Consider the following 24,003-nt stretch of genomic DNA (forward strand, 5'->3'; position numbering starts at 1 on the left):
TAAAATATACACTAAACTTATTTAAACTTTTTGATTATAAGTGAAATAACTTTTAAAAAAGAAACTCTAGATACAATATATATTTTGATCTTTATCAAAATCCTGGGCTGGCAGTTCTATCCAAATACCAACATTTTAAAATTACCCAGCTACAATCCTTATAACGCAGAAAATCACAATCTGATGGACAAGTTTAATCATGCAATGAGTATGTGATTTTTTTTTTTTCCAGGCCAAACAACCTGGGTCAGAAGAATGAATTTTTTCAGGTGAAAAATTTACCCAACCTAATTTATCAGATGGTATACAGGCCAGAGACCCATATTTTAAAGAGCTGATAATTTAGGAAGATAATAAACCATAAACAAAATTCAAATCACTGTGCCATATTTTTTCCACATTAGAAATGCAGATTGTTTAGTCTGGTTCTGTTAAAGGAAGTTAATTTAAACAGCACCTTTTAAAAAAGCAAAAAAGTTAACTCTGTCCAAGTCTCCAAAACAGATATTATTCAGGAAATATACTCAGGTTGGTATTAAATATATATAACCCAGTGTTGGGATTACAACTATAAAAAGACTCAGTAATTCTATAACATACTCCAAAACTTCTGTATCCACAAATTTTACTCTGATCTTCCCAAAAACAGTCATTGTGAAGACCTACTCCAATAATGTTGACATGCTTCTTCTTGAATAGGCTTCAGAAGACTGTGGCACATTTTGGTCAAATATGCTCAACTGTTGCAAATTTTGAGAATGGATTTATGGAAGAGACAAAAGCCACTGAAAAAGACATCTGGTAAACCGATCAGGCTAAATAAACTTCTTTCAACTAAAAAAAGGGTGAGGTGACTGACTATAAAGTAATATGGTTAGTATTTTTGGTTTTGGTTTTGAGACAGTCTTACTCTGTCGTCCAGGCTGGAGCGCAGTGGCATGATCTCAGCTCACTGCAACCTCCACCTCCCGGGTTCAAGGGATTCTCCTGCCTCAGCCTCCCCAGTAGCTGGGATTACAGATGCCCGCCATGCCTGGCTAATTTTCTTTGTATTTTTAGTAGAGACGAGGTTTTACCATGTTGGCCAGGCTGGTCTCAAACTCCTGACCTCAAGTTATCTGCCCGCCTTGGCCTCCCAAAGTGCTGGGATTACAGGGGTGAGCCACTGATCCCAGCCAGACTCTCCCTATTAATCAGTTCTCCTGTAATAGCTGCTACACACATATATTTTAGCATTTGCCACACTGTACTGCAATCATTCACATATTAATATTCCCTATTCAATTGTGAGCCTCCAGAGAGAAAGGACCATACCTTATCCATCTCTATATCCAGAACACAGGCCGGACCTGGCACATTTACGTAAGTTCCTTGTTAGTAGCCTAACTGTGGCTTTGTGGCCATTCTTTACTAACTGCTCAGGGATGGTGAATATTACAGGACCATTAGTGGACTCTTAGCCATTCTTTTAGCTCCAAGATACCCAGACAACCACCCTCACAATTAAGGCAGGCTCAGCAGAAAGAATATTCAATACAATCATCCCCTCTTTGTAGGGCGGTTCTTATATCTTAAACACCACGAATGTGATATAGAAGGGTTTTTAAGTTGAAAAACTGCACTCACATCAGTCTACCAAACTGCACTCACATCAGTCTACCTCCAGCAGTTCACATACATTATAATAATTAAATGACAGGACAGCACCATATTCATAAAATATAGAAGAATAAAGGAAAAATATGAGACAACGTGAGTTAACAGCATAATACAAAGTTTTGCCAAAAGCTCCATTTTCACGATGCTACAACTACAGGGTCCAGAGGGGCAAGACCACACAATTTATGAGCTTTCCCACACAAGAAACGAAAAGGGTTGGTTGTTAATGGCATTCTGACACTATTACAGTATAATTACAAAATGACACAGGTTAATATTGAAGGAGATAACAAGCCTCTCAAAAATAAAGTGAATATTTACAAGATTAAGTCTGCTTTTTTTTTTTTTGAGACAGAGTCTCACTGTCACCCAGGCTGGAGTGCAATGGCACGATCTCAGCTCACTGCAACCTCGGCCTCCCAGGTTCAAGCTATTCTCCTGCCTCAGCCTCCCGAGTAGCTGGGACTACAGGTGACTGCCACTACGCCTGGCTATTTTTTTTTTTTCTATTTTTAGTAGAGACAGGGTTTCACCATGTTGGCCAGGATGATTTCAATCTCCTGACCTTGTGATCCACCCAACTCGGCCTCCCAAAGTGCTGGGATTACAGGTGTGAGCCACTGCGCCCGGCCAGTCTCTGTCTGCTTTGTTAACCACTGAAGGTCTTAAAACTTAAAGGAGAATGTAAACTACAAATGACCCAATACTAAAGCTAGTTAACAGAAGTACTGATGCTTTTTATTCTTTTCAGGGACCTTTTATCTAAAAAATGTTAAGGCTTATGCTTTCAGATCTCAGTCCAATTTCTAGAAATTAAAGATAAGTCCTTTTACAGCACTTACCTTTCTCTTCCTGCCCTTCCCCACCTCCACCCTAACTTGCTTTGGGTGTTCTTTTATCTTTCAAGGGAGTGATAAATGTCACAAACTCTTGAATAAAGGGCTGAAATGGCAGCGTATGACTGTCTTGACTGTTTTTAAAGTAGTATTAGTCTTCTAGAACACTAATCTAATTCTTAGAAACAGAAAACACAGGAAGCTCAATGTTCGAAGGAAAGTTAATAATAATTGATTCATCCTGGCTACCCAGGAAATGCACAGTAAGGATGTGTGTTCTATGTAAAGGCAGACAACAAATCCATCTAGTAATACCTATTAATAGAAAAAGAGCTCAAGGACCAACTGCACAAAGACTAACAAGCACAGGAAGAAAACAAAATAAATGTGGAGACGAGAAGGAACCAGAGGTAGATAAAACACACGGGAGACAGAGGCGGTGGAGAAGAACAAAGCAGGACTGACCGGGCTGAGTGGAATGCCGAGTGGACCACAGGCAGGCAGGTGCGCAGGCGGGAGGGCTAACAGCAGCAAAAGACGAGGTGGCCCAGAGGAAGGAGGCACACCCAAGTCCAGAGAGGGCGGAAAGACTAGGCTGAATCATGGAGAAGGGAGGGAGTAGGCAAAATACAAGAAACTAAATAAGAAATTCTGGACCGAAGAGGAAAAATATGAAAGTGGGACCAAGTGATAAACAGGGCGGAAGGAAGCTAAAAGAATGATGAAGAAGAGGCCTATCAGGGAAAGAAACACGATTTTCAAAATGATGTATGGAATTTTGCTTCATTAAATTAAAAATATGTTCCTTTGTTTATATTTCTCCCTGCTGGGTAAGACTTCATTCATAAAAACAAAAATTGTCCTCAATTTACAGAAGAAAAAATTGTTGATGAGGTTAACTGACTTAGCCATAACAGCTGAAAACAATGACATGCACTTATGGCAAGTGCTCTTCATTCTAATCAACAAACTACTTATTTAAAAATGTGTCTATTAGGCCAGGTGCAGTGGCTCACACCTGTAATCCCAGCACTTTGGGAGGCCCAGGCAGGCACATCACTTGAGGCCAGGAGTTCAAGACCAGCCTGGCCAACATGGTGAAACCCCAACTCTACTAAAAATACAAAAATTAGCTGGCCTTAGTGGCACATGCCTGTGATCCCAGCTACTCGGGAGGCTGAAGCACAAGAATTGCTTGAGCCCGGGAGGTGGAGGTTACAGAGTAGGTTTGTATTTACCGAGATTGCGTCATCACATTCCAACCTGGGCAATAAAGACTCCGTCTCAAAAAAACTTTCCATGCACATTAATGGCCTTAATGATCAACTGTTCTTTTTTCTTTCTTTCTTTTTTTTTTTTTTTTTTGAGACGGAGTCTTACTCTGTCGCCCAGGCTGGAGTGCAGTGGCATTATCTCAGCTCCCTGTAACCTCCACCTCCCAGGTTCAAGTGATTCTCCTGCCTCAGCCTCCTGACTAGCTGGGATTACAGGTGTGCACCACCATGCCTGGCTAATTTTTGTATTTCTAGTAGAGACGGGGTTTCACCGTGTTGGTCAGGCTGGTCTCGAACTCCTGACCTCGTGATCCGCCCACCTCGGCCTCTCACGCCACCATGCCCAGCCCTGTTCGTTAATTACAAAAACTTCTTCCTCTCTTTCTTTGTGCTTACTAGCATTTGAAGAAATCCCTGCGTCTTACTGCCTGCCCCTCAAAACAACAAAAGGGACCAGGCATGGTGGCTCACGCCTGTAATTCCAACACTTTGGGGAGGCTGAGGTGGGTGGATCACCGGAGGTTGGGAGTTCAAGACCAGCCTGGCCAATATGGTGAAACCTGGTCTCTACTAAAAATCCCAGCTACTCGGGAGCCCAAGGCACGAGAATTACTTGTACCTGGGAGGCAGAGGTTGCAGTGAGCCGCGATCGCATCATCGCACTCCAACCAGTCTGGGCGACAGAATGAGACTCTGTCTCAAAAAAAAAAATAATAATAATAAATAAATAAAAAGGAAAGAAGAGGTAACACTGACATCGATGTTGCTAAAAAAGAAGCTTAATGCAAGTTTAACACAATGGTTAAGAGACCTCGTAAATTTTCTATACATTTCTACTACCCATGTTTTTCTGGTCTCCCAGAAAACTGAAAATAGAACATAGAGATTACCCTTCATTTCCACCTAGAATATGAGAACAACAACAAAACACTGAACAAGAACATATGAATAGTAAAGAGTAATGCTGGAAAGAATAGAAATTGTTCTATTCTTGATCCTAGAAAATAACCTAGGGTAGACTGCAACTATACCAAAGTTCTATTTGTGAAGATATAATTTTTAAACTGAAAAAATATGGTAATCAGATTTTCAGTGCCGAAAATTATTTTTTAAAAAGTAGGCATATACAGAGGCTGGGAGTAGATAAAGGTGAAATTAAAGTCATAAGAGTACGAACAAGAAGCAGCACATCACTATGAAAAAGCAATTCAGCACACCACACCCTTTAGGAATTATTTGATGAAAGCCAATTTCTGGGGACCAACATCCCAGTGAACTGTTCCTATTTGTTCTCCCACTGTTGTTACCTCCTGTTTCTCTGTCCATACAGAGTAAAACTCTGGGCCTAAGTAAATTACTAGCCATTGCAGTAGTGGAAAATAACTCAACATTGTACACCAAAGCGGATGGGTTAACAAAGATAATGTAAGAAACAACTAAAAAAATGTGCTGGAGTCCTGTCACTCATATTTTCAGAACTTTCTTCTTCAGCTGCTCAAAAATCCTCGATGGAATTGAAGGTGCTTCTAGAATATGCCTTTTCTTTGGTTTTTGACTATTCTTCCATGAATATCTTCATGAGTCATTTGGCCAGGCAGTCCACTCACAGGCATCTGACACATTATTTAGTCCTGGAAATGGGTGCCGTGCCACAGGCTTTAGGAGGCTTCCTGTGGGAATAAGCCTGATGCACTGGTCTCTGCTGCAGACATGCTGAAACTAGGTTTATCTCTCACATTCAAAGATGGCATTGTTTCCAAGGAGATGCCTTTAAAAAAGAAAAGTTGAAAATCAACTAGATTAAAAAAAAAAAGCTAATAATGCAGTGCAAATTTTCATACAATATTATATTTCAGCTAAGACTGAAAAATAATTCTAATAAGAAATTTTAATATTTTACTTCAGTTTTAAGTATACAGTATTTTCAAAAAAACTTAAAAGGGCATCACAGGGTATACAATAAAAGTACCGCAAATACTTGAAAAGCATGGTTTACACTCTGCTGTAAAATGAACTACTGAATTGATGACTTGGTAAACTTCTTCCAGCCATAGGATTCTGAAACTGTATTATCTGGTGATTAAATCTTCGTACCACTGAACCAAATCTAGGCAAGTCATTTGTTTGCCCAGGTTTTCTTAAATATAAAATACAGGGCTGGTTCTTCTTACTGGAGAAAAGGCACCGGAATCACTTAAGGATGGTTTAATACTGATGTCCGGGGCCTGTGGCAGCAGCTCTACCAAATCTGCATCTCAGGAGTTAAGTGAAGACATCTGTTACTTTCAGGATAAACCCTGGGTCATTCTGCTGTACTTTCCTAGTTAAAGAATAGATCACGTCCAGAATCCAGCTCTCCAACCTTAAAATTCATAACATGGGACTAGTAGAGATTTCATTAAATTATCCTAGCTTCGTAGGCTGAAAATAAATTAATCAGTGTATCATTCTCTCTTTCCCTAAAAGTTTCCCATTCAGGGAAAAGCCTGAAATGAAGATTAGGGCTAACGTGCAAACTGGATAAAAACTTCAATATAGATTATTTTAACTCAAGTTTTCCAAATTACTTCCTCAGATACTTAAACAGAACACAAGGTGTAGGTCAATATTCATTATTACAAGTTTCTTTTATGCAGGCCATCCCAAAATATGTAATGTTCTTCTTACGGGAGCATAACGAAAGCAGCAAGTCATTTCATCACTGACTTAAATTCTGAAGCTACCCCCAAGATAAATGACATGCTATCCTTCCCAGTGGAAACCATCTGCGTAATACAGAATACTGTACCTGCAACGTGTGTGTGTGTGTCCTCCCTGGCTACTAACCAGGCTTGCAGCCCAGGCTTCATTCAAGGGCACTTCCTCCTGATTCCTGGACAGCTGGTGTGGTGATGTATACATTCCCCTATCTGTGGAGCCATTCAGATTCAGTGACTGTTGATGCCCGATGTCCCCAAAATCATACTGTCGGCTCCCAACAAAAGGGAGACATACTGGGGCTTTCAGAGAAATACCACTGTTCTTCATCTTGCTGAAATTTATAGGCCCTCATCTAATTCTAAACAGCTTCAAACTGACTTTATTCCAGGTGTGTCACCAAATCAATCACACAATTTTATATTTTTTTCCACCAAAAAAGTATTACTTGGTTTGAAGGGACCTCCTGACCTCAACAGTGTTCTCTATTGCTCAATACAACCTGAAAAAGTGAATCAAGATTCTACAAAAAGGCTGGGCACAGTGGTTCACACCTGTAATCACTGCTCTTTAGGAGGCCAAGGTGCGTGGATCACCTGAGGTCAGGAGTTTGAGACCAGCCTGGCCAACATGGTGAAACCCCGTCTCCTACTAAAATTAGAAAAATTAGCTGCGTGTGGTGGCAAGCGCCTGTAATTACAACTATTCGGGAGGCTGAGGCAGGAGAATCGCTTGAACCCGGGAGGCAGAGGCTGCAGTGAGGCAAGATCGTGCTGCTGCACCCCGGCCTGGGCAACAGAGCCAGATTCTGTCTAAAAAAAAAACATTCTACAAAAAGGCCAGGCACAATGGCTCACTGACGTACCCAGCACTTTGGGAGGCTGAGGCAGGAGGAGGGTTGTTTGAGCCCAGGAGTTCAAGACCAGCCTGGGCAGTATAGTGAGACCTCATCTTTACACAAAATTTAAAAATTAGCTGAGCACAGTGGTGCATGCCTGTAGTCCCAGCTACTCTGGAGGCTGAGGTGGGAGGATTGCTTGAGGCAGAGGCTGCAGTGAGATCACACTACTGCACTCTAACCCGGGCGACAGAGTGAGACCCTGTCTCAAAAAAAAAAAAAAAAGATTCCACAAAAAGATAAAGCAAATGGACAGAAGTGTATAGGAAACCTTCAGTAATACCCACATTAAGGTAAATTACTACCACTAGGGCTTCAAATCTGGTAAGCGTTTAAAAAAAATGCAGTAAGATATCCATTGTCATTCAATGTTATTTTATTTGGCATAAGTTTTTTGACACATTTTGATACTGTTCTAGAATTCAGTATCTATAAAAAAATCATAATCCTCAGCTTTGAGATTCAAACTTCAGTTTCTCTCCATCTTTAGTTATTTCAATATATAATGTCCCCTTAACCATTCCATTATCAATGTCCTCTATATAGAAAATCCAGCATTCCTTCTGCAGTTTAGAGCCACTGCAATCTCTTAGGCTACTTTGAAATTTTTAAAAGAGCATCTCTTACAGCTGCAAAAGTAGTGCTTAGATGTCCCTTCGAAGTATAAAGTAAAGCTCCCCAGAGAAACCACACCACCTCTGCCTACTTATGATTTCCGGTACGATCTTGAGCAACAAACTTAACTACTTTGCTGTGTCTCCATTTCTTCCTCTGAAAAATGAGGAAATAACTGTACCTACTTCAAAGGATTGTTGAGGTTCACATTTTAAGCACGACATAAGTATTAACTCTTATTTAGCTCCAAATTCTAGTACTGTTTCACATGTGTACACTAGGTTTGCCTAACTAAAATATTACCTACTATTTTGAATATCTTTGATGTTTCCCCATGGTATGTAACATTCATTTAATAGGTAAATATAAACCTACTCTGTATATATACACGTATATTATATATAATATATATTACATATATTACAATTATAGGTATTATATATTATATATTATACTGGATACCAAGGCAGTTCTCAAAAATAGGACATCCTGTAGCCTTGAAGAGCTTATATTTTGGGTGAGGAAACAAAATACATGAAACACTCATGTATCAATATAAAGCTATAAAAGATTCACTGTCACAGAGTGTGGTGTACACAGTTAATGTTCAAAGAGTCATTATGGGTTGCAGACTGCAGAGAAAGTCAGGCTAGAGTGGCCCTCCACCTAAAGGCAGGTGGGATCTTCACGAGTGGCAAGTGGAGAGAGGATTCCCCAGGGAAAGTGCTCATTCTGCAAAGGTTTACGTAGCACTCTCAGTTTGCCAGGTTCTGTTCTAGACCCCAGGGAAAAGACAATGAGTGAAACAGAAGAAGTCCCTGCATTCAGGGAGCTTAAAGGGCACTCCATCTGAGAGCCAAATTTTGAAGAAATGAGAAAGGCTTGTCTTCCTGTCATAGGAAACACATCATTTAAATGCCTTATGAACAGGAGCCAATGCTGTTATTACACTCACTATGGCTTTCCAACAGTGACAAACATACAGAAATTCCAAAATTTTTTCATGTACTGTAATATACTGCATTCTAAATCAGTTCCATCTTTAAAAAGTACATAGGCCAGGCACAGTGGCTCACACCTATAATCCCAGCACTTTGGGAGGCTGAGGAGGGCGGATAACGAGGTCAGGAGATCGAGACCATCCTGGCTAACACAGTGAAACCCCATCTCCAGTCACAAATTCACTCCAAAGGAAAACATGTATACATCTTTTTTATTCTAAGATCCTTCTATTAATGACAACTCTCAACTCTTCCCCTCCCCAAAGAGAAAATGCCTTTAAGTAAAGAAACCCTCTTGTAAATACTGACTAGCAAAGCATTCTTAATCTTTTCCTCTTCCCAAAGATGGACCACCAGAACCTTCTGATAGCTAAGTTCCGGTATGCTTTTTAATCACAAAGAAGACACACATCCAACTCTCCAGTCCTTTCAACTCCCAAGAAAATGTGAACTGTTAAGTTAAACCCTACGCTCATCTCGGAATCATTGTTAATTGGAACTGTTATGCCTACACAAATCATTAAATTCTATCTTCAAAATAAAATTAATGAAGCCAAAACTATTCAGTTAAATCCAATCAAAAACTTACTATTAATGCATAAAGTACTGGACTCAATACTAAGCATATGTTCAAGACATTTAAAGGCAAACTAAAAAGACACACAAATCTTTCACAACTACCTACAATGTAAATAACATCCTTAACATTCAAATGCCCAGTAAAACTGTGCTAGACTCATCAACAAAGTAATAGCCAGTCCACTGTTCTTTATTTTTTTAGTTTGGTATTGGAAAATTAGCCTTGTTTCATTATGTTTGTTTACCCTTAATTAGGAATGTCACTTAGAAATTAAATATGGAAAGAGGGGGCCATTTAAGAAAGGACCATTAGGGCTTTTTCAATATTTACCTTTTTCCAATGTCCTAGCATAGCCTGTTCACTGGGTGACAATGTTATATAATGGAAACTTTGATAAATAAGAGACACGGGGCTTTGGAAACTATTCAGCACCTAAATAAAGGGACTAATTGTACTTCTATGAATTTTTAAAGCCATCTTCCAACTTGAAAAACACATTTACTCTATGGGTAACATTTTATATTGCCAACACTCTTATTTTACAAAGGCATAAACAAGCATTTAATGTACACGTTTGCCGGGCGCGGTGGCTCACGCCTGTAATCCCAGCACTTTGGGAGGCCGAGGCGGGCGGACCACCTGAGGTCTGGAGTTCGAAACCAGCCTAGCCAACACGGTGAAACTCCGTCTCTACTAAAAATACAAAACTTAGCTGGGCGTGGTGGCGGGCGCCTGTAATCCCAGCTACCTGGGAGGCTAAGGAAGGAGAATCGCTTGAACCCGGGAGGCGGAGGTTGCAGTGAGCCAAGACAGTGTGTCATTGCACTCCAGCCTGAACAACGAGAGCAAAACCCCGTCTCAAAAAAAACAAAACAATAACAATAATGTACACGTTTCACATTTGGACACACTGAAATCAAACTAACGTATTCAAATTTTTTTAGATTAAGTTACATAAAGCATGCACACCATTTGGCACAGGCCCGGCAAACAATCAGTACTCAACATCACCTGTTATTTTCCTAATTTTCCAACTTTAGAGTCAAACTAAATGTTATACAATTATATATATGATTATGTATATACAATATATAAATACATATAAATACCGTAAATTAAGCTAGTATGTTATTGCGTAAAGTAATGGTCTTACCCTAGACAAAGGTGAGTTTAATTCCAACAGATGAAACAAAGAATAGAAAACTTGTTAAGAAGTGTTCAATGTTAGCTCTCATCTCTGCAGGGTTTCATGTGACTTACAATTACCAGTCAGCTGGTCCTAGAGAACTTGCTCAAAATGTATAGTAAAGACGAACTACGTGGACCAGTGGCCATTTATTTGCAAAGTGGCACCAACCACTGACATCTGATCACTTCCATACTGATGCTGAAATCCTATGCAAATTCATTACCTATGTCAAGCTGGTTAACACTTCTGTCAAGTCACCACACAATTAAATAAAAATACCCAAAAGGCACTTACACTGACAATGCTATAGCATCCTGGCCATATCCAGTTTTGAAAACACTACGGTGTCAGCCACGCACCATTTAGGACCGCTAGAATGGAAAGCCAGTTTGGAGAACAGATGCCTTCTTAAGAGTACACGTGAATATGAAAAGGAACTCTCTGCCCTCAAGGCCAAAAAAGAAATCCTCTGCGCTGCCCGGCTTCATCGCGCCTGGTGGGACAACGTACACGACCCCTCCCCCGCCGAGTCCCGCCCCACGCGCGCACAGCGGAGCAGGAGGCGCCCGGCACTCGCAGGTAATGCCCGGTCCCTGCCACTTCCGTCGAGTTTTCGCAAAGGCGCCGCACGGCAAGCGACGGCCAGGTCCACGTGGGCCAGCAGGCGCGGGGGACGCAACCCGCCGCCGCCGCCGCCGCCGCCGCCGCGAGCCCCGCCGGCGCCCGCCAGCCTGGCCCCCACCCGCGGGAGCCCGGGAGTCGGGCCGGGGGCTCGCGGGGGGCGGCGCGCGCAGCCCGGGCGGGGGTCGCGGCGCGGGAGGGGAAAGGAGCCCGGCTCCACTCACGCGCCCGGGGGCGGCACTGGGGCCGCCGCTGCGTCTCTGCGGCTCAAAAAAACTGAAAAGGGGAAAGGAAAAAAAAAAAAAAAAAGACCTGGCTCCTCGTTTCATCCGGAAACCGACCGGCCGGCAGGAAATGACGAAGGCAGAGGGCGTCCAGGTCCGCTCGGTAACCGGTTCCCGCGCGCCCGGCCCCGACTCCGGGGGAAAGAGCCCCGGAGCGAAGCAGCGCTGGCCGCGTGCCGCCTCCGGAGCCGGCAGCGTGAGTGGCCCCGCGTCCCCGCTTCTCCCGGTCCCCGGCGGGGCCGCGTCACCCGGCCCCGCCCCGCGCCGCCCGCCCCGCCCCGGACGCGGGGGTAAGGGGGGGTCGCCGCCCGCCTGCCCCCGGTCTCGTGCGGTCCCCGAAGCTCCGAGCACCTGCCCGGTCCCGGCGCGGAGCCCCTCGGCGTCGCGTGGACCTGCGAGTCGCCCGTTTCCGGAAGCGCACACGGCCCAGTTGCGGCGGCCCATCTGCCAGGGCGGCGGGGGCTTAGCGGGCGGGTTGAGGCTGAATCACGCGCAGCCTGCGGGCGGCGGAAACGTCCCTAGAGCCTCGCCGCCCCGGGACCCGGGCCGCTTCCTGGGAGAGGATTACATTTTCTCCCTGCTCCACTTGACTTTCTTCCGGAAGGAGAAGGTCTCGCAGGATCGGGGCCAAGGCTGGAAGAATTCAGGTTTGGGAGTCGTGTGTGTAACAGCCCCGCGCCTCCACACCCTGGCCTGTGTGGCTTTGGGCAAGTTATATAACCACCGCCGCCACCCCAGTTTCTTCTCCTGTAAAGTGGAGCTTTAGTGCCGCCCAGCAGAGTTGTTGGGGTAATTCAGTGACTCTGTGGACTGCCCAGCACCTGTGAATTGCTTTCCTCGATGTTGGGTGAAGGCCTGTGAGCTTGTATGTACCCTTCGGCTTCAGGATCCCAAGCCTTCAGTGTTTCAGAGGGATGAGAGAAAGAAATCCCATTTTTTGATGCAGAGGATTTTGTTGTAAGGGACTCTAGGAACTAAGTGGTTCCAATGTGAATTTGTACCAAAATAACAAAGTTCTAAGAGACAAAAATGATAACATTCAAGGCACGATGACAAGCGGTGGTCAATTTTAGAACCACCTAGACATGACATCAGGAACCCAAAATCACGACACAGATTTTAAAGCTTATGATACAGTGACTTAGTCCCTAGAAAAAGTAGTTCTCGGCTGGGCACGGTGGCTCACGCCTGTAATCCCAGCACTTTGGGAGGCTGAGGCGGGCGGATTGCCTGAGCTCAGGAGTTTTGAGACCAGCCTGGGCAGTATAGTGAGACGGCCCCCACCACCTGGTCTTTAAAAAAATAAAATAAAAATTACCCAGGCATGGTGGCACTTGCGTGTATTCCCAACTAACTACTTGGAAGCCTGAGGCAGGAGAATCCCTCGATTCTGGGAGGTCGAGGCTGCGGTGAGCCGAGATCGCACCACTGCCCTCCAGCCTGGGTGACAGAGCAAGACCCTGTTTTTGTAAAAAAAAAAAAAAAAAAAAAGAAAGAAGAAAAAGTAGTTCTCATCCTAAAAGTTTGTCAATCTAAAACCAACCCCTAGTTGTCATATATTGGCAACTTTATATACTCATGTTTACTTGAGACTTGATTCAGCCCATCCTAGCCTCTCCTTACTGAAGTAGTTCAAGCATTACATTACAGGAAAATGTGAAAAAAGGTGTCTTGCTTTAGATTCCAGAGGAAGGCTGTGGTGGTATGCAGTAAGCACGCAGCAGGTGTATGTGTGTACACTTGGTTACATTGTGGCATGCCAGGGAGGAGGGGACGGGGTCATAGTTCAGGCTGCCTGTGGGCTGTGGGTCTGTACTGTGACTCAGGACCAGAGCACTCCTTACTCCTGGCAGCCTTACAGAGTCATGCCATTGATCATGATTGAGGACTGAGCGGCAAAGGCCTCCCCTCTGCAAATCTTTCACAACTACACTCCTAAAAATAACTCAAGTGCATGTCCCTGGAAGCGCAGAAGAGTGACCTCATGACATACCAATCATGTTGTATAATATAGGTTGTATAATTCACGTTAAAATTTTACCATTCTGTGTCAGCAGTAATTAGAAATTTTTTCCTAAGTGTAATTAAAGACTGCATATTGGGGCAGGAGGAAGTAGCGCTTTGAGGAGGAATATACCATTTACTGAGTGGCGCATGAACAGAATCTTGTGAAAAATTAAAGCAAGAAATTAATCTGGTTCTGATCCATTTTGTCATTAGAAAATAGGAAACATTTTGTAATTTGTCAGATAAATGACACCCGTGAAATGTTCTAGTAGCCAGTGCTGTATGGCTCCCCGTTTCTTGCCTAATTTGATAATAACTCTCAATCCTGAAAGCTGCCTCCCTTGCTGCATAATTGTCCTGGGCCTTCTGCAGCATCTCAAATCAGACACATAAAGTCATCTTTTTTTTGCCAAACACGGTGGTGGTTGTTGCTATTTTACACTTTGGCACCAACGAAGTTTGAGATTCCATAAATTATAAAGACAGTTATAGTGTCTGGGCTTCCAAAAGTTTCCATGTCTAAAGTAGGCTGATTACTTACTATAAATTATAAAGTTACATTCAGAGGAACTCTGGAATTTAGTTTTGAGGAATAAGAATTGAAAAACTCAGTATGTCAAATACCGGCCGGGCGCGGTGGCTCACGCTTGTAATCCCAGCACTTCGGGAGGCCGAGGCAGGTGGATCACGAGGTCAGGAGATCGAGACCATCCTGGCTTACACGGTGAAACCCCATCTCTGCTAAAAATACAAAAAATTAGCTGGGTGCGGTGGGAGGCTCCTGTAGTCCCAGCTACTCGGGAGGCTGAGGCAGGAGAATGTCGTGAACCCAGGAGGCAGAGCTTGCAGTGAGCCGAGATCGTGCCACTGCCCTCCAGCCTGGGTGACAGAGCAAGACTCTGTCTCAAAAAAAAAAAAAAAAAAAAAAAAAAAAAACAAATACTTCTGTACCTCTCACTCAAAAAAATCCAGAGCCAGTCTTCAGTATCTAGGAATTGGATATAGTCTAGTGTTTAAACAATATTTAGATAGTGCATCTGCAAATTTTTACAATTTAAGTTCTGTTTTTATTGTTCCCTGGCTAATTTTCACGAGACCAATCTTTATATTCAGCAGACACCCATAGTTATTTTAGTCAAATCACTCCTGCCCTCAGTGTGAAGAGTTGAAGTTAAATGGCTGTTCATGATACTCACTTTATTCTAAAGGAGTACAGTATGTCCCCAAACATCTGACAAAGACAAGTTGTCAGAAAGGCAGAAACATGCCATGTGGCTTAGGAACAGACCTCTCCTGAAATTTCATTTTTCTCATATAGAGGCAAGCTAAAAGAAAGAACTCTGCCCTCAAAACTATTATGTATATTAACTAGCTGGCCAAATCTACACTAATGAACGCTTTGGAGGCTTACAGTATGGATCCTGCAAGACATTTTAGTGAAAGAATTTTTGCAATGCCTTCATTGTTGTAGGCAGCGTAGAAAAAAAATCACCAAACAACTTTTTAGACTCTTTTTCTTGGTATTGGAAAATGACTGATTCTCAGAAACTACAGTGCAACTGTCACCTATATTTGTCCATTTTTCTCCTGTATATAGAGTGTCTAAAACAACACTTCTGGATTTTCTTTACATATTAGGTCATTTTACTTAGACTTACCTTTTATGTCCCAACACAAGGGAGGAACTCTCTAAGGAAAAGTTCAGTTAGCTTCTCAAACACAAAGAAGAAGTCATTACTTTTACTTGCTGTTTGATGCACTTGCTGTGACCACTCTAACTTTCTGTGGGAATGTCCAAAGAATGCATTTCCTAGGGTAGATGTCACAGCTGTGTCAATAGCAAAATGTATCTTTTCATCCCATAGCTGCTTTCAACCAAATTTGTCCAGCAGGCCAAAACTAGATAAAGCTCTAAACGTTTCCCAGTGTGGGAGGCATGCGGGGTGAGAGAGCCATGTTCTGACTGTCACATCCTTGCTAGGCTGCTGTGCAACACTTTTGTAGCAGCACAGCCAGGTGTTGAGTCTCTGTGGTTTTTGTTTTTTGAGATGGAGTCCTGCTCTGTCACCCAGGCTGCAGTGCAACGGCCTGACCTCGGCTCACTGTAACCTCCGTCTCCCAGGTTCAAGCAATTCTTCTGCCTCATCTTCCCAAGTAGCTGGGATTACAGTCACCTGCCATCATGCCCAGCTAATTTTTTGTATTTTTAGTAGAAACAGGGTTTCACCATGTTAGACATGGCTGGTCTTGAACTCCTGACCTTAGGTGATCGCCCACCTCGGCCTCCCAGAGTGCTGGGATTACAGGCCTGAGCCACCGTGCCCAGCGGAGTCTCTGTTTTAAAGTATTCCGTTACTTTCCTCTGGGTGTTACAATTTGGAAACTGCAATAACATTTCAAGCTCAGTCCTTTTAGTAATATTATTTTTTATCCCAAGTTTCTTAAAGGGCCAGATTGTAAATATTTTAGGTTTTGTGGGCTTTGAAACAAAATCGATATTGTGTAGGTGCAGTCCTTGGTATTTGGGAGATCGGTGCCAGGACCCCCTCAGATATCAAAATCTGTATATGCCCAAGTCCTGATATAAAATGGCATAGTATTTGCATATAACCTAAGCACATCCTCTATGTACTTTAAATCATCTCTAAGCACTTACAATACCTAATACAATGTAAATGCTATGTAAATAGTTGGTATAATGTATTTTTTAAAATTTGTATTTTTTTCCAAATATTTTCCATTCACAGTTGGTTGATTATGCGGATACAGAACCGTCAGATAGAGAGGGCCAACTGCACCATTTAAAATGTGCCACTTAGAAATGTAAATCCCATTCTTGGCTCACGGGCTGCACACAAACAGGCGGTGGACTGGATTTGGCCAGCAGGCCATATGTTTGCCAACCCTTCTCCAGACAGTGCTACCATCATTAATTAAAAGAAACCCTGCTTGCTTTTCTCTCTTACAGCTCCATGGCTGGGGGTTATGGAGTGATGGGTGACGATGGTTCTATTGATTATACTGTTCACGAAGCCTGGAATGAAGCCACCAATGTTTACTTGATAGTTATCCTTGTTAGCTTTGGTCTCTTCATGTATGCCAAAAGGTAAATTTTTGTTTCTCAGGGTAGATAAAAACTGTGCATTTACAAGTTGTGCAAGTTTAAGAAATATGAAATGAATGCATAAAAGTAATTTCATCAGGCTGGGCACAGTGGCTCACACCTGTAATCCCAGCACTTTGGGAGGCCGAGGTGGGCGGATCACGAGGTCAGGAAATTGAGACCATCCTGGCCAACATGGTGAAACCCTGTCTCTACTAAAAATACAAAAATTAGCTGGGCGTGGTGGCGTGTGCTTGTAATCCCTGTTACTTGGGAGGCTGAGGCAGAAGAATCGCTTGAACCAGGGAGCTGGAGGTTGCAGTGAGCCGAGATCGCACCACTGTACTCCAGCCTGGTGATAGAGCGAGACTCCGCCTCAAAAAAAAAAGAAATAAATTTCATTATAATTTTTGTTCTAGTGCTGAAAGACACAAACTCTGGTCTCAAGCATTGGTGGCCAAGGTTTGGCTCTGAAAACCCCATTGCTGGCCAGACACGGTGGCTCACACCTGTAATCCCAGCACTTTGGGGGGCTGAGGCTGGTGGATCTCCTGAGGTCAGGAGTTCAAGACCAGCTTGGCCAACATGGTGAAACCCCGTCTCTACTAAAAATAAAAAAAATTAGCTGGGCGTGATGGCGCAATCCTGTAATCCCAGCTACTCGGGAGGCTGAGGCAGGAGAATCACTTGAACCTGGGAGGAGGATGCAGTGAGCCAAGATCGTGGCACCGCAGTCCAGCCTGGGCGACAAAGTGAGACTCCGTCTCAAAAGAAAAAAAAAAAGAAAACCCCATGGCTTTAAGAAATGAAGTGTTAAGTACTACTCTCAGCCTCAGCCCCCAGGCCAGCTGCAGTAAACTCTCAATTCTGCAATTTCTAATATAGCCCAATTTTATCATCCAGCCTAGGTTCATTGTCACCCTTCATTGAGCACATTTTTTTGGCTTAAGTCCCTGAATGCAGAAACACTGACTCCTATGTATTCAGCAAATCTCCCTTCAGCCAGTTTAAGCTTTTCCTTGTTTTTTTTGTGCGTGACTATATCATAGCACTTATTAAACAGTGTTAGTCTTATCTGATTACTTGTCTGTCCATTCCACAACATGTCTTTTTTGTCTTTTACTTTTGGGTCCTTGGTGTGCCACATAGTGTAAATCCTCAATAAGTATTTCCTGCTTTAATTCCAGATGTTGTAGCTTAATTTAACTGCTTTTCCACATTCCCTGGCTCCTTTCCCAGAAGTACAGTAAAAAGCGGGAGGTGCAGGGATGCTTTAAAAAGAGGAAGAGCAGTGTTAGATTGGGATGCTTCTGCAGACGCATGCTTTACAGGTATCCCGTCCCAAGGTAAAAAGGCATTCGAGAGTTCAAGGTAATGAGTAATCCAGAAATAATTTACGTTTGGCCTGAAGAATCATTCAGAGCCCGCACTTGCGCCCAGATCTCAGCTGAACCCTCCTGGAGCAGCTGGCCTGTTGGCTGCTGAACTCTACGGGTGGTGAGAAGAGGCTCCGTGACCATCACTGATCACCTGGCAGGTGACCACTTTCCTCTAAAAACAGCCACCACTGCCTCCCCATGTTTCTTTTAAAAGCAGAGGCACGCTGTTCTTAATTTTAAAAAGATGTCTCCACTAAGGCCATCCTATTGTATTTAAGAAATATGTTTATTCATTACTTTCCAAAATTAAGGTCTGCTCACATTCAGTTTATTCTCCAGCCCAGTCATTTAGCTTTATCTGGATGTCATGAAAGGGAGGAAAAATCAGCTGTTTTCTTGTTTGTGATTTTCTCATAGATATTTGGCTTTTGGAGGATTGAGGAGAATCACAATGGAGGAACTTCACTTTGTTGTGTTAAGTGGATGTGTTCAGCTACTTACTTTTCTCACAGCCTCATACTTTTTAGTGAAAGAAAGAATACTTTGAGCCAAGGAAGCAGCTCTCAAAGACAAAATAGAAAGTAAAATGGTCTTGTCATTTAAGTCCTTTTACCACAGCTTCTGATGACCAGGATCATGAGCATATTACAACTCTATAGACACTAATACAAACATCTCTTCTGCATGGATTTTGCGTTTAGGAACAAAAGGAGAATTATGAGGATATTCAGCGTGCCACCTACAGAGGAAACTTTGTCAGAGCCCAACTTTTATGACACGATAAGCAAGATTCGTTTAAGACAACAACTGGAAATGTATTCCATTTGTAAGTATATTCAGTGCTGAAAGATACACATATGCACGTTTAAAATAGATTTTCTGGAATTGAGTTCATTTAGCAAAATCTTATTGGAAATCATAAGTAATGAAAACTTAGTACTTTTTTCAGATGTTTAATATGTTTTTCAAATACTTATCCTTTGTTCCTTTTGTATTTTATACCATTTGCATGTGTTACTGGCTCAAAATAAGACATATAACTTAATTCAACATAGCAGCATTATTCACAATAGCCAAAAGGTGGAATCACCCATAAGTCCTCAGCAGATGAATGAATAAACAGTGTGGTGCATACAATAGAATGTTATTCAGCCCTTAAAAGGAAGGAGATTCTGGCCAGGAGTGGTGGCTCACACCTACAATCCCAGCACTTTGGGAGGCTGAGGTGGGTGGATCACAAGGTCAGGAGTTCAAGACCAGGCTGGCCAAGATGGTGAAACCCTGTCTCTACCAAAAATACAAAAATTAGCTGGGTGCACTGGTGGGTGCCTGTAATCCCAGCTACTCGGGAGGCAGAGGCAGGAGAATTGCTCAAACCCGGGAGGCAGAGGTTTCAGTGGCCTGAGATCACACCACTGGACTCTAGCCTGGGCGACAGAGCAAGACTCTGTCTCAAAAGAAAAAAAAAAAGAAGTACATTCTGACATGCTACACATAGATGAACCTTGAAGACAGTATACTAAGTGAAATAAGCCAGTCACAACAGGACAAATATTGGATTATTTCGCTTACGTGAGGCAAATCATAGAGACACAAAGTAGAATGGTGGCTTCCTGGGGCTATGGAAGAGGGGAATAGGGAGTTTAATGGGTCCAGAGTTCAGTTGAGGATGATGAGAAGAGCTCTGTGGACAGATGGTGGTGATGGTCCCAGCAATGTGAATATATGTAATGCCACTGAACTGTACACTTAAAAATGGTTAAAATGGTAAAGTTTATGTTATGTATATTTTACCACGTTAAAAATATCCTTTTAAAGAAACGTAAGTATTGTTTAAAAAAAAAAAAAGTACGGAGCCTGGGGGCCAGGTGTGATGGCTCACGCCTGTAATCCTAGCACTTTGGGAGTCTGAGACGGGTGGATCACTTGAGGTCAGGGGTTTGAGACCAGCCTGCCAACATGGTGAAACCCCATCTTTACCAAAAGTACAAAAATTATCTGGGTGTGGTGGTGGGTGCCTGTAATCCCAGCTACTCAGGAGGCTGAGGCAAGAGAATTGCTTGAACCCAGGAGGCAGAGGTTGCAGTGAGCAGAGATCACACCACTACACTCCAGCCTGGGGAACAAGAGTGAAACTTCGTCTCAAAAAAAAAAAAAACAAAGTAGAGCCAGGAGCTCTGTATGAAAAATTCTAAGTAAAGAACTAAGTTTTTATTGACATGTACACAAAACAAGTTATCTGCTGTCAGTAATATGCTCAGTAACACAGCAGATACATTATAAACCCACAGTTTATTTCTTTTTTGATGGAAATGATATAAAATAAAATTGATCCGAGTTTCTGTTTGCAAGGTGTATTAGTTTTCTATTGCTGCTGTAACAAATTACCACAAATGTAGTGGCTTAAACCACACGAACATGTTGTCTTACAGTTCCGTGGGTTAGAAGCTCCATAGCAGCTGCACTGTGCTAACTTCAGGGTGCCTGCACGGTTCTGTTTTTCTAGAGCCTCCAAGGAAAATCCCTGTCTTTGCCTCCTCCAGCTTCTCAGGGCCATCCACACTTCTTGGGTCACAGTCCGTTCCTCCATCTGCAAAGCCAGGAGCATTGCATCTTTCTGACTATTCTTTCATGTCCACATCTCCTTCTCTCAGAACTTAGGCAGGAAAAAAGCTCTGTAATTTTAAAGGCCCGTCTGATTATGTTGGGCAGATAATCCAGAGTCATCTCCCCATGTCAAGGTCCCTACTTTAATCACATCTTCAGAGTCCCTTTTGTCCTGTGAGGTAACATAGGCACAGATTATGGGATAAGATGTGGACATCTTTGGGGGCCATTATGCTTATAAGCAGTGAGCACATTGTGGATTTGCACATTTAATGAATCCCAGCATAATGGGTCCTTAGTGTTCGTGATGTATTTTGTCCTGACAGAGTCTGGTGGTTCCAGAAGAAACAGGCAACAGAATTCTTTTTTTAATAGAAGACTCCCGAAGTTGTAAGCTTTGGGCTACAAAAATCTGGATCTACCCTGAGTAGCATAAACAAATAGTATCTCTTTCTTGGCTAATAAAAAACTTAGAAGAGATTGGCTGGGCGCGGTGGCTCACGCCTGTAATCCCAGGGCTTTGGGTGGCTGAGGTGGGTGGATCACCAGGTCAGGAGATCGAGACCATTCGGGCTAACACAGTGAAAAAGTCTCTACTAAAAATACAAAAAATTAGCAGGGCATGGTGGGGGGCATCTGTAGTCCCAGCTACTCGGGAGGCTGAGGCAGGAGAATGGTGTGAACCCAGGAGGCAGAGCTTGCAGGGAGCTGAGATGACACCACTGCACTGCAGCCTGGGCGACAGAGCGAGACTCAAAAAAAAAAAAAAAAAAAAAAAAACTTAGAAGAGCTTGAAAGTTTTAAAGCTAAGCCATGGATGACACAAAGATTTTTAGCCCTGTATTTTCTCTAGTTTCAAGTTAAGACAGTTTTTCTTCAACAAACGTTTCTTAGAAGTACAAAAAGAAGACAGAATTGCATATCTATTTTTTCTTCTAGTTTATAGTGAAGACGTTTATTATATGTTTAATCAACAATAAGCCTGTTAGGTTTATAAGTTAAAATATAGTCAAATTCCTTATGTGTGGACAAAAGCATTATTATTAACTTTAAGATGGAAATGACAGGTAATAAAGGAAGAAATTACTAAACATTAATTTTAATACTTAGGTCAGGCATGATGGCTCACACCTGTAATCCCAGCACTTTGGGAGGCCAAGGCAGGATGATCGTTTGAGCCCAGGAGTTCAAGACCAGCCTGGGCAACATGGTGAAACCCTGTGTCTACTAAAAATAAAAAAAATTAGCTGGGTGTGGTGATGTCCACCAGTAGTCCCAGCTACATGGGAGGCTGAGGTGGCAGGATTGTTTGAGCCTGGGAGGTCAAAGCAGCAGTGAGCCATGATTGTGCCACTGCACTCCAACCTGGGTGACAGAGTGAGACACTGTCTCAAAAACAAATACAGTTTTGAAATTTTAATAGCTTAATGTTTATATTTTAAAGCTATGAATAATCCTGATACATGAATTATAATAATAAACATATAAAAATGGGCATCAGCAGTGTTGAGAAATTAGAGGATCATGAAGTGTAATACATCTTTTCCAAAGAAACAAAATTGTTTTAATTCTAGACTAATTACTTAGTGGGGCGCAGTGGCTCACATCTGTAATCCCAGCACTTTAAGAGGCCGAAGTGAGAGGATCACTTGACGCCAGGAGTTCAAGACCAGCCTGGGCAACATGGCGAGACCCTATCTCTGCAAAAAAATAAAAAATTAGCCAGGTGTGGTGGTGTCTGTCTTTGGTCTCAGCTATCTGGGAAGCTGAGGTGGGAGGATTGCTTGAGCCCAAGAGGTTGAAGCTGCAATGAGCTGTGATTGTGCCACTACACTGCAGCCTGGGCATCAGAGGGCGACTCTGTCTCTGAAACAAACAAACAAAAACTAATTCTTTATTGAGAATCATGACTGGGCTGTAATTTAATGTTGTTAAGTAGTAATCATTTTGCAGTTTTATTAATTTTATCTCTTCTTTTTCTTGTTGTGAATAGCAAGAAAGTACGACTATCAGCAGCCACAAAACCAGGCTGACAGTGTGCAACTCTCATTGGAATGAAACCTCAGAAAATGAGCAACAGAAGTAATTGTTGCAAGCTCCTGATTCTTTCTACTAAATCTTGAACAGCTTTAAAAACATTTCTGTCTGCATAAAATTATTTTACTTGTGACTTTTCCCCAATTGTTTTGTGCATTGTTTTGCGTTTTTAAATTACATCTTCAAGTGGCTCAAAAGGCCTTGACACAGGGAACCTGCACATATCCAGGATATATATAACCAGCGATGGTGACTTGACCATGCAAAGACCTGTGATTCCTTCAGGATACAATCAGTGAGAAATAAAAACACATCTTGGGAAGTGGGAATCCTGGAGTTTATGCCATTTACAATATTAAAAAATAAAAATGCAAGTTATTATTCCAATAATAATTTCCTGTTTGATTGTATTCTGTGAGTGATAAGTGTCAGATCAATAACAGATTTGTTGTTAACAGCTCTTTTTTTTTTTTGAGACAGAGTCTGTCACCCAGACTGGAGTGCAGTGGCACGATCTCTGCTCACTGCAACTTTCACCTCCCGGGTTTAAACGATTCTCCTGCCACAGCCTCCTGAATATTCTGTTAACAGCTCTTTAATTAATGATCTTTGCTTCTTCAGAGCTTGTATGGTAGACCGCCCTTTCTACATCATGATGCGTACTCCTGTGCTAATTTTAGAAGCTTTCCATAACTAGATTTTTTCCTCATTATGCTCCCAGGAGCGAGTTTGTTTTTATCCCTGTTTCATTTCTACCAGGTAGCTCTACTTTAGGCCATACCGGGGCCCTGCTCTTGAGTAAATGGATACCTCTAGATTGGTGTTGGCAACTCTGCGGTAGTAGTGCCGCCACTGGCGAGGCAGTATTACTACCACTGGTGAATGTTGCTGTCTGGTCACTGCTGCATTTTTGGCATGCTAAGCTTTCCTAAAGAGCCTCATATCTTTTCCCATTCTGTACTGTACAGTGAAATGTTTTTACCTAATTTTTCATGTTTATTTAAATAAAAGCTGACTGAGTAGTAGTGGGGAAGTTTAATTGTCCACATAAGTCAAAAGAATCCGTTTTTGAACTAGAGCTATTTTCAATTATAAGAGTGAGCTGGCTGGGCACGGTGGCTCATGCCTGAAATCCCAGCACTTTGGGAGGCCAAGGTGGGAGGATCACGAGGTCAGGAGTTCGAGACCAGCCTGGCCAACGTGGTTAAACCCAATC

General features: G+C 42.6%; 2 protein-coding genes across 10 annotated transcripts in view; one reads left to right on the top strand and one right to left on the bottom strand.

Moving 5' to 3' along the window:
• SLC20A2 (solute carrier family 20 member 2) overlaps positions 1-12,359 on the bottom strand; it is a 122,471-nt gene extending 110,112 nt beyond the window's left edge. The window contains exon 1 of one of the 6 annotated variants that reach the window (XM_030817198.1): positions 12,006-12,289. The gene's annotated coding sequence lies outside the window, so the exon portion shown is untranslated. Of the gene's footprint in view, positions 1-11,043; positions 11,120-11,682; positions 11,863-12,005 lie in introns of those variants that run through there. The other 5 variants (XM_030817201.1, XM_030817196.1, XM_030817199.1 and 2 more) reach the window with 5 other exon arrangements.
• On the top strand, positions 11,283-23,180 carry SMIM19 (small integral membrane protein 19). 4 transcript variants are annotated; one of them, XM_003269645.4, is made up of 4 exons: positions 11,283-11,328; positions 16,630-16,767; positions 18,845-18,969; positions 22,744-23,180. In XM_003269645.4, the coding sequence occupies exons 2-4, from the start codon at positions 16,634-16,636 to the stop codon at positions 22,806-22,808; spliced, it is 324 nt and encodes a 107-aa protein (XP_003269693.1). In that variant the 5' UTR covers positions 11,283-11,328; positions 16,630-16,633; the 3' UTR covers positions 22,809-23,180. The 4 variants fall into 4 exon arrangements, with proteins under 4 accessions (XP_003269693.1, XP_030673065.1, XP_030673064.1 ...); XM_030817205.1 differs by lacking the exon at positions 11,283-11,328 and adding an exon at positions 11,725-11,850; XM_030817204.1 differs by lacking the exon at positions 11,283-11,328 and adding an exon at positions 11,730-12,611.
• The last annotated feature ends 823 nt before the right edge of the window (positions 23,181-24,003 follow it).

The sequence above is a fragment of the Nomascus leucogenys genome, chromosome 8, assembly GCF_006542625.1.
Source record: "Nomascus leucogenys isolate Asia chromosome 8, Asia_NLE_v1, whole genome shotgun sequence".
Taxonomy (NCBI): Eukaryota; Metazoa; Chordata; class Mammalia; order Primates; family Hylobatidae; genus Nomascus; species Nomascus leucogenys.

Coding starts and splice junctions, on each gene's coding strand:
- SMIM19 (XM_030817204.1), top strand. Junction 16,768..18,844: donor CTCTTCATGTATGCCAAAAG/GTAAATTTTTGT, acceptor TTTTGCGTTTAG/GAACAAAAGGAGAATTATGA. Junction 18,970..22,743: donor ACTGGAAATGTATTCCATTT/GTAAGTATATTC, acceptor TGTTGTGAATAG/CAAGAAAGTACGACTATCAG.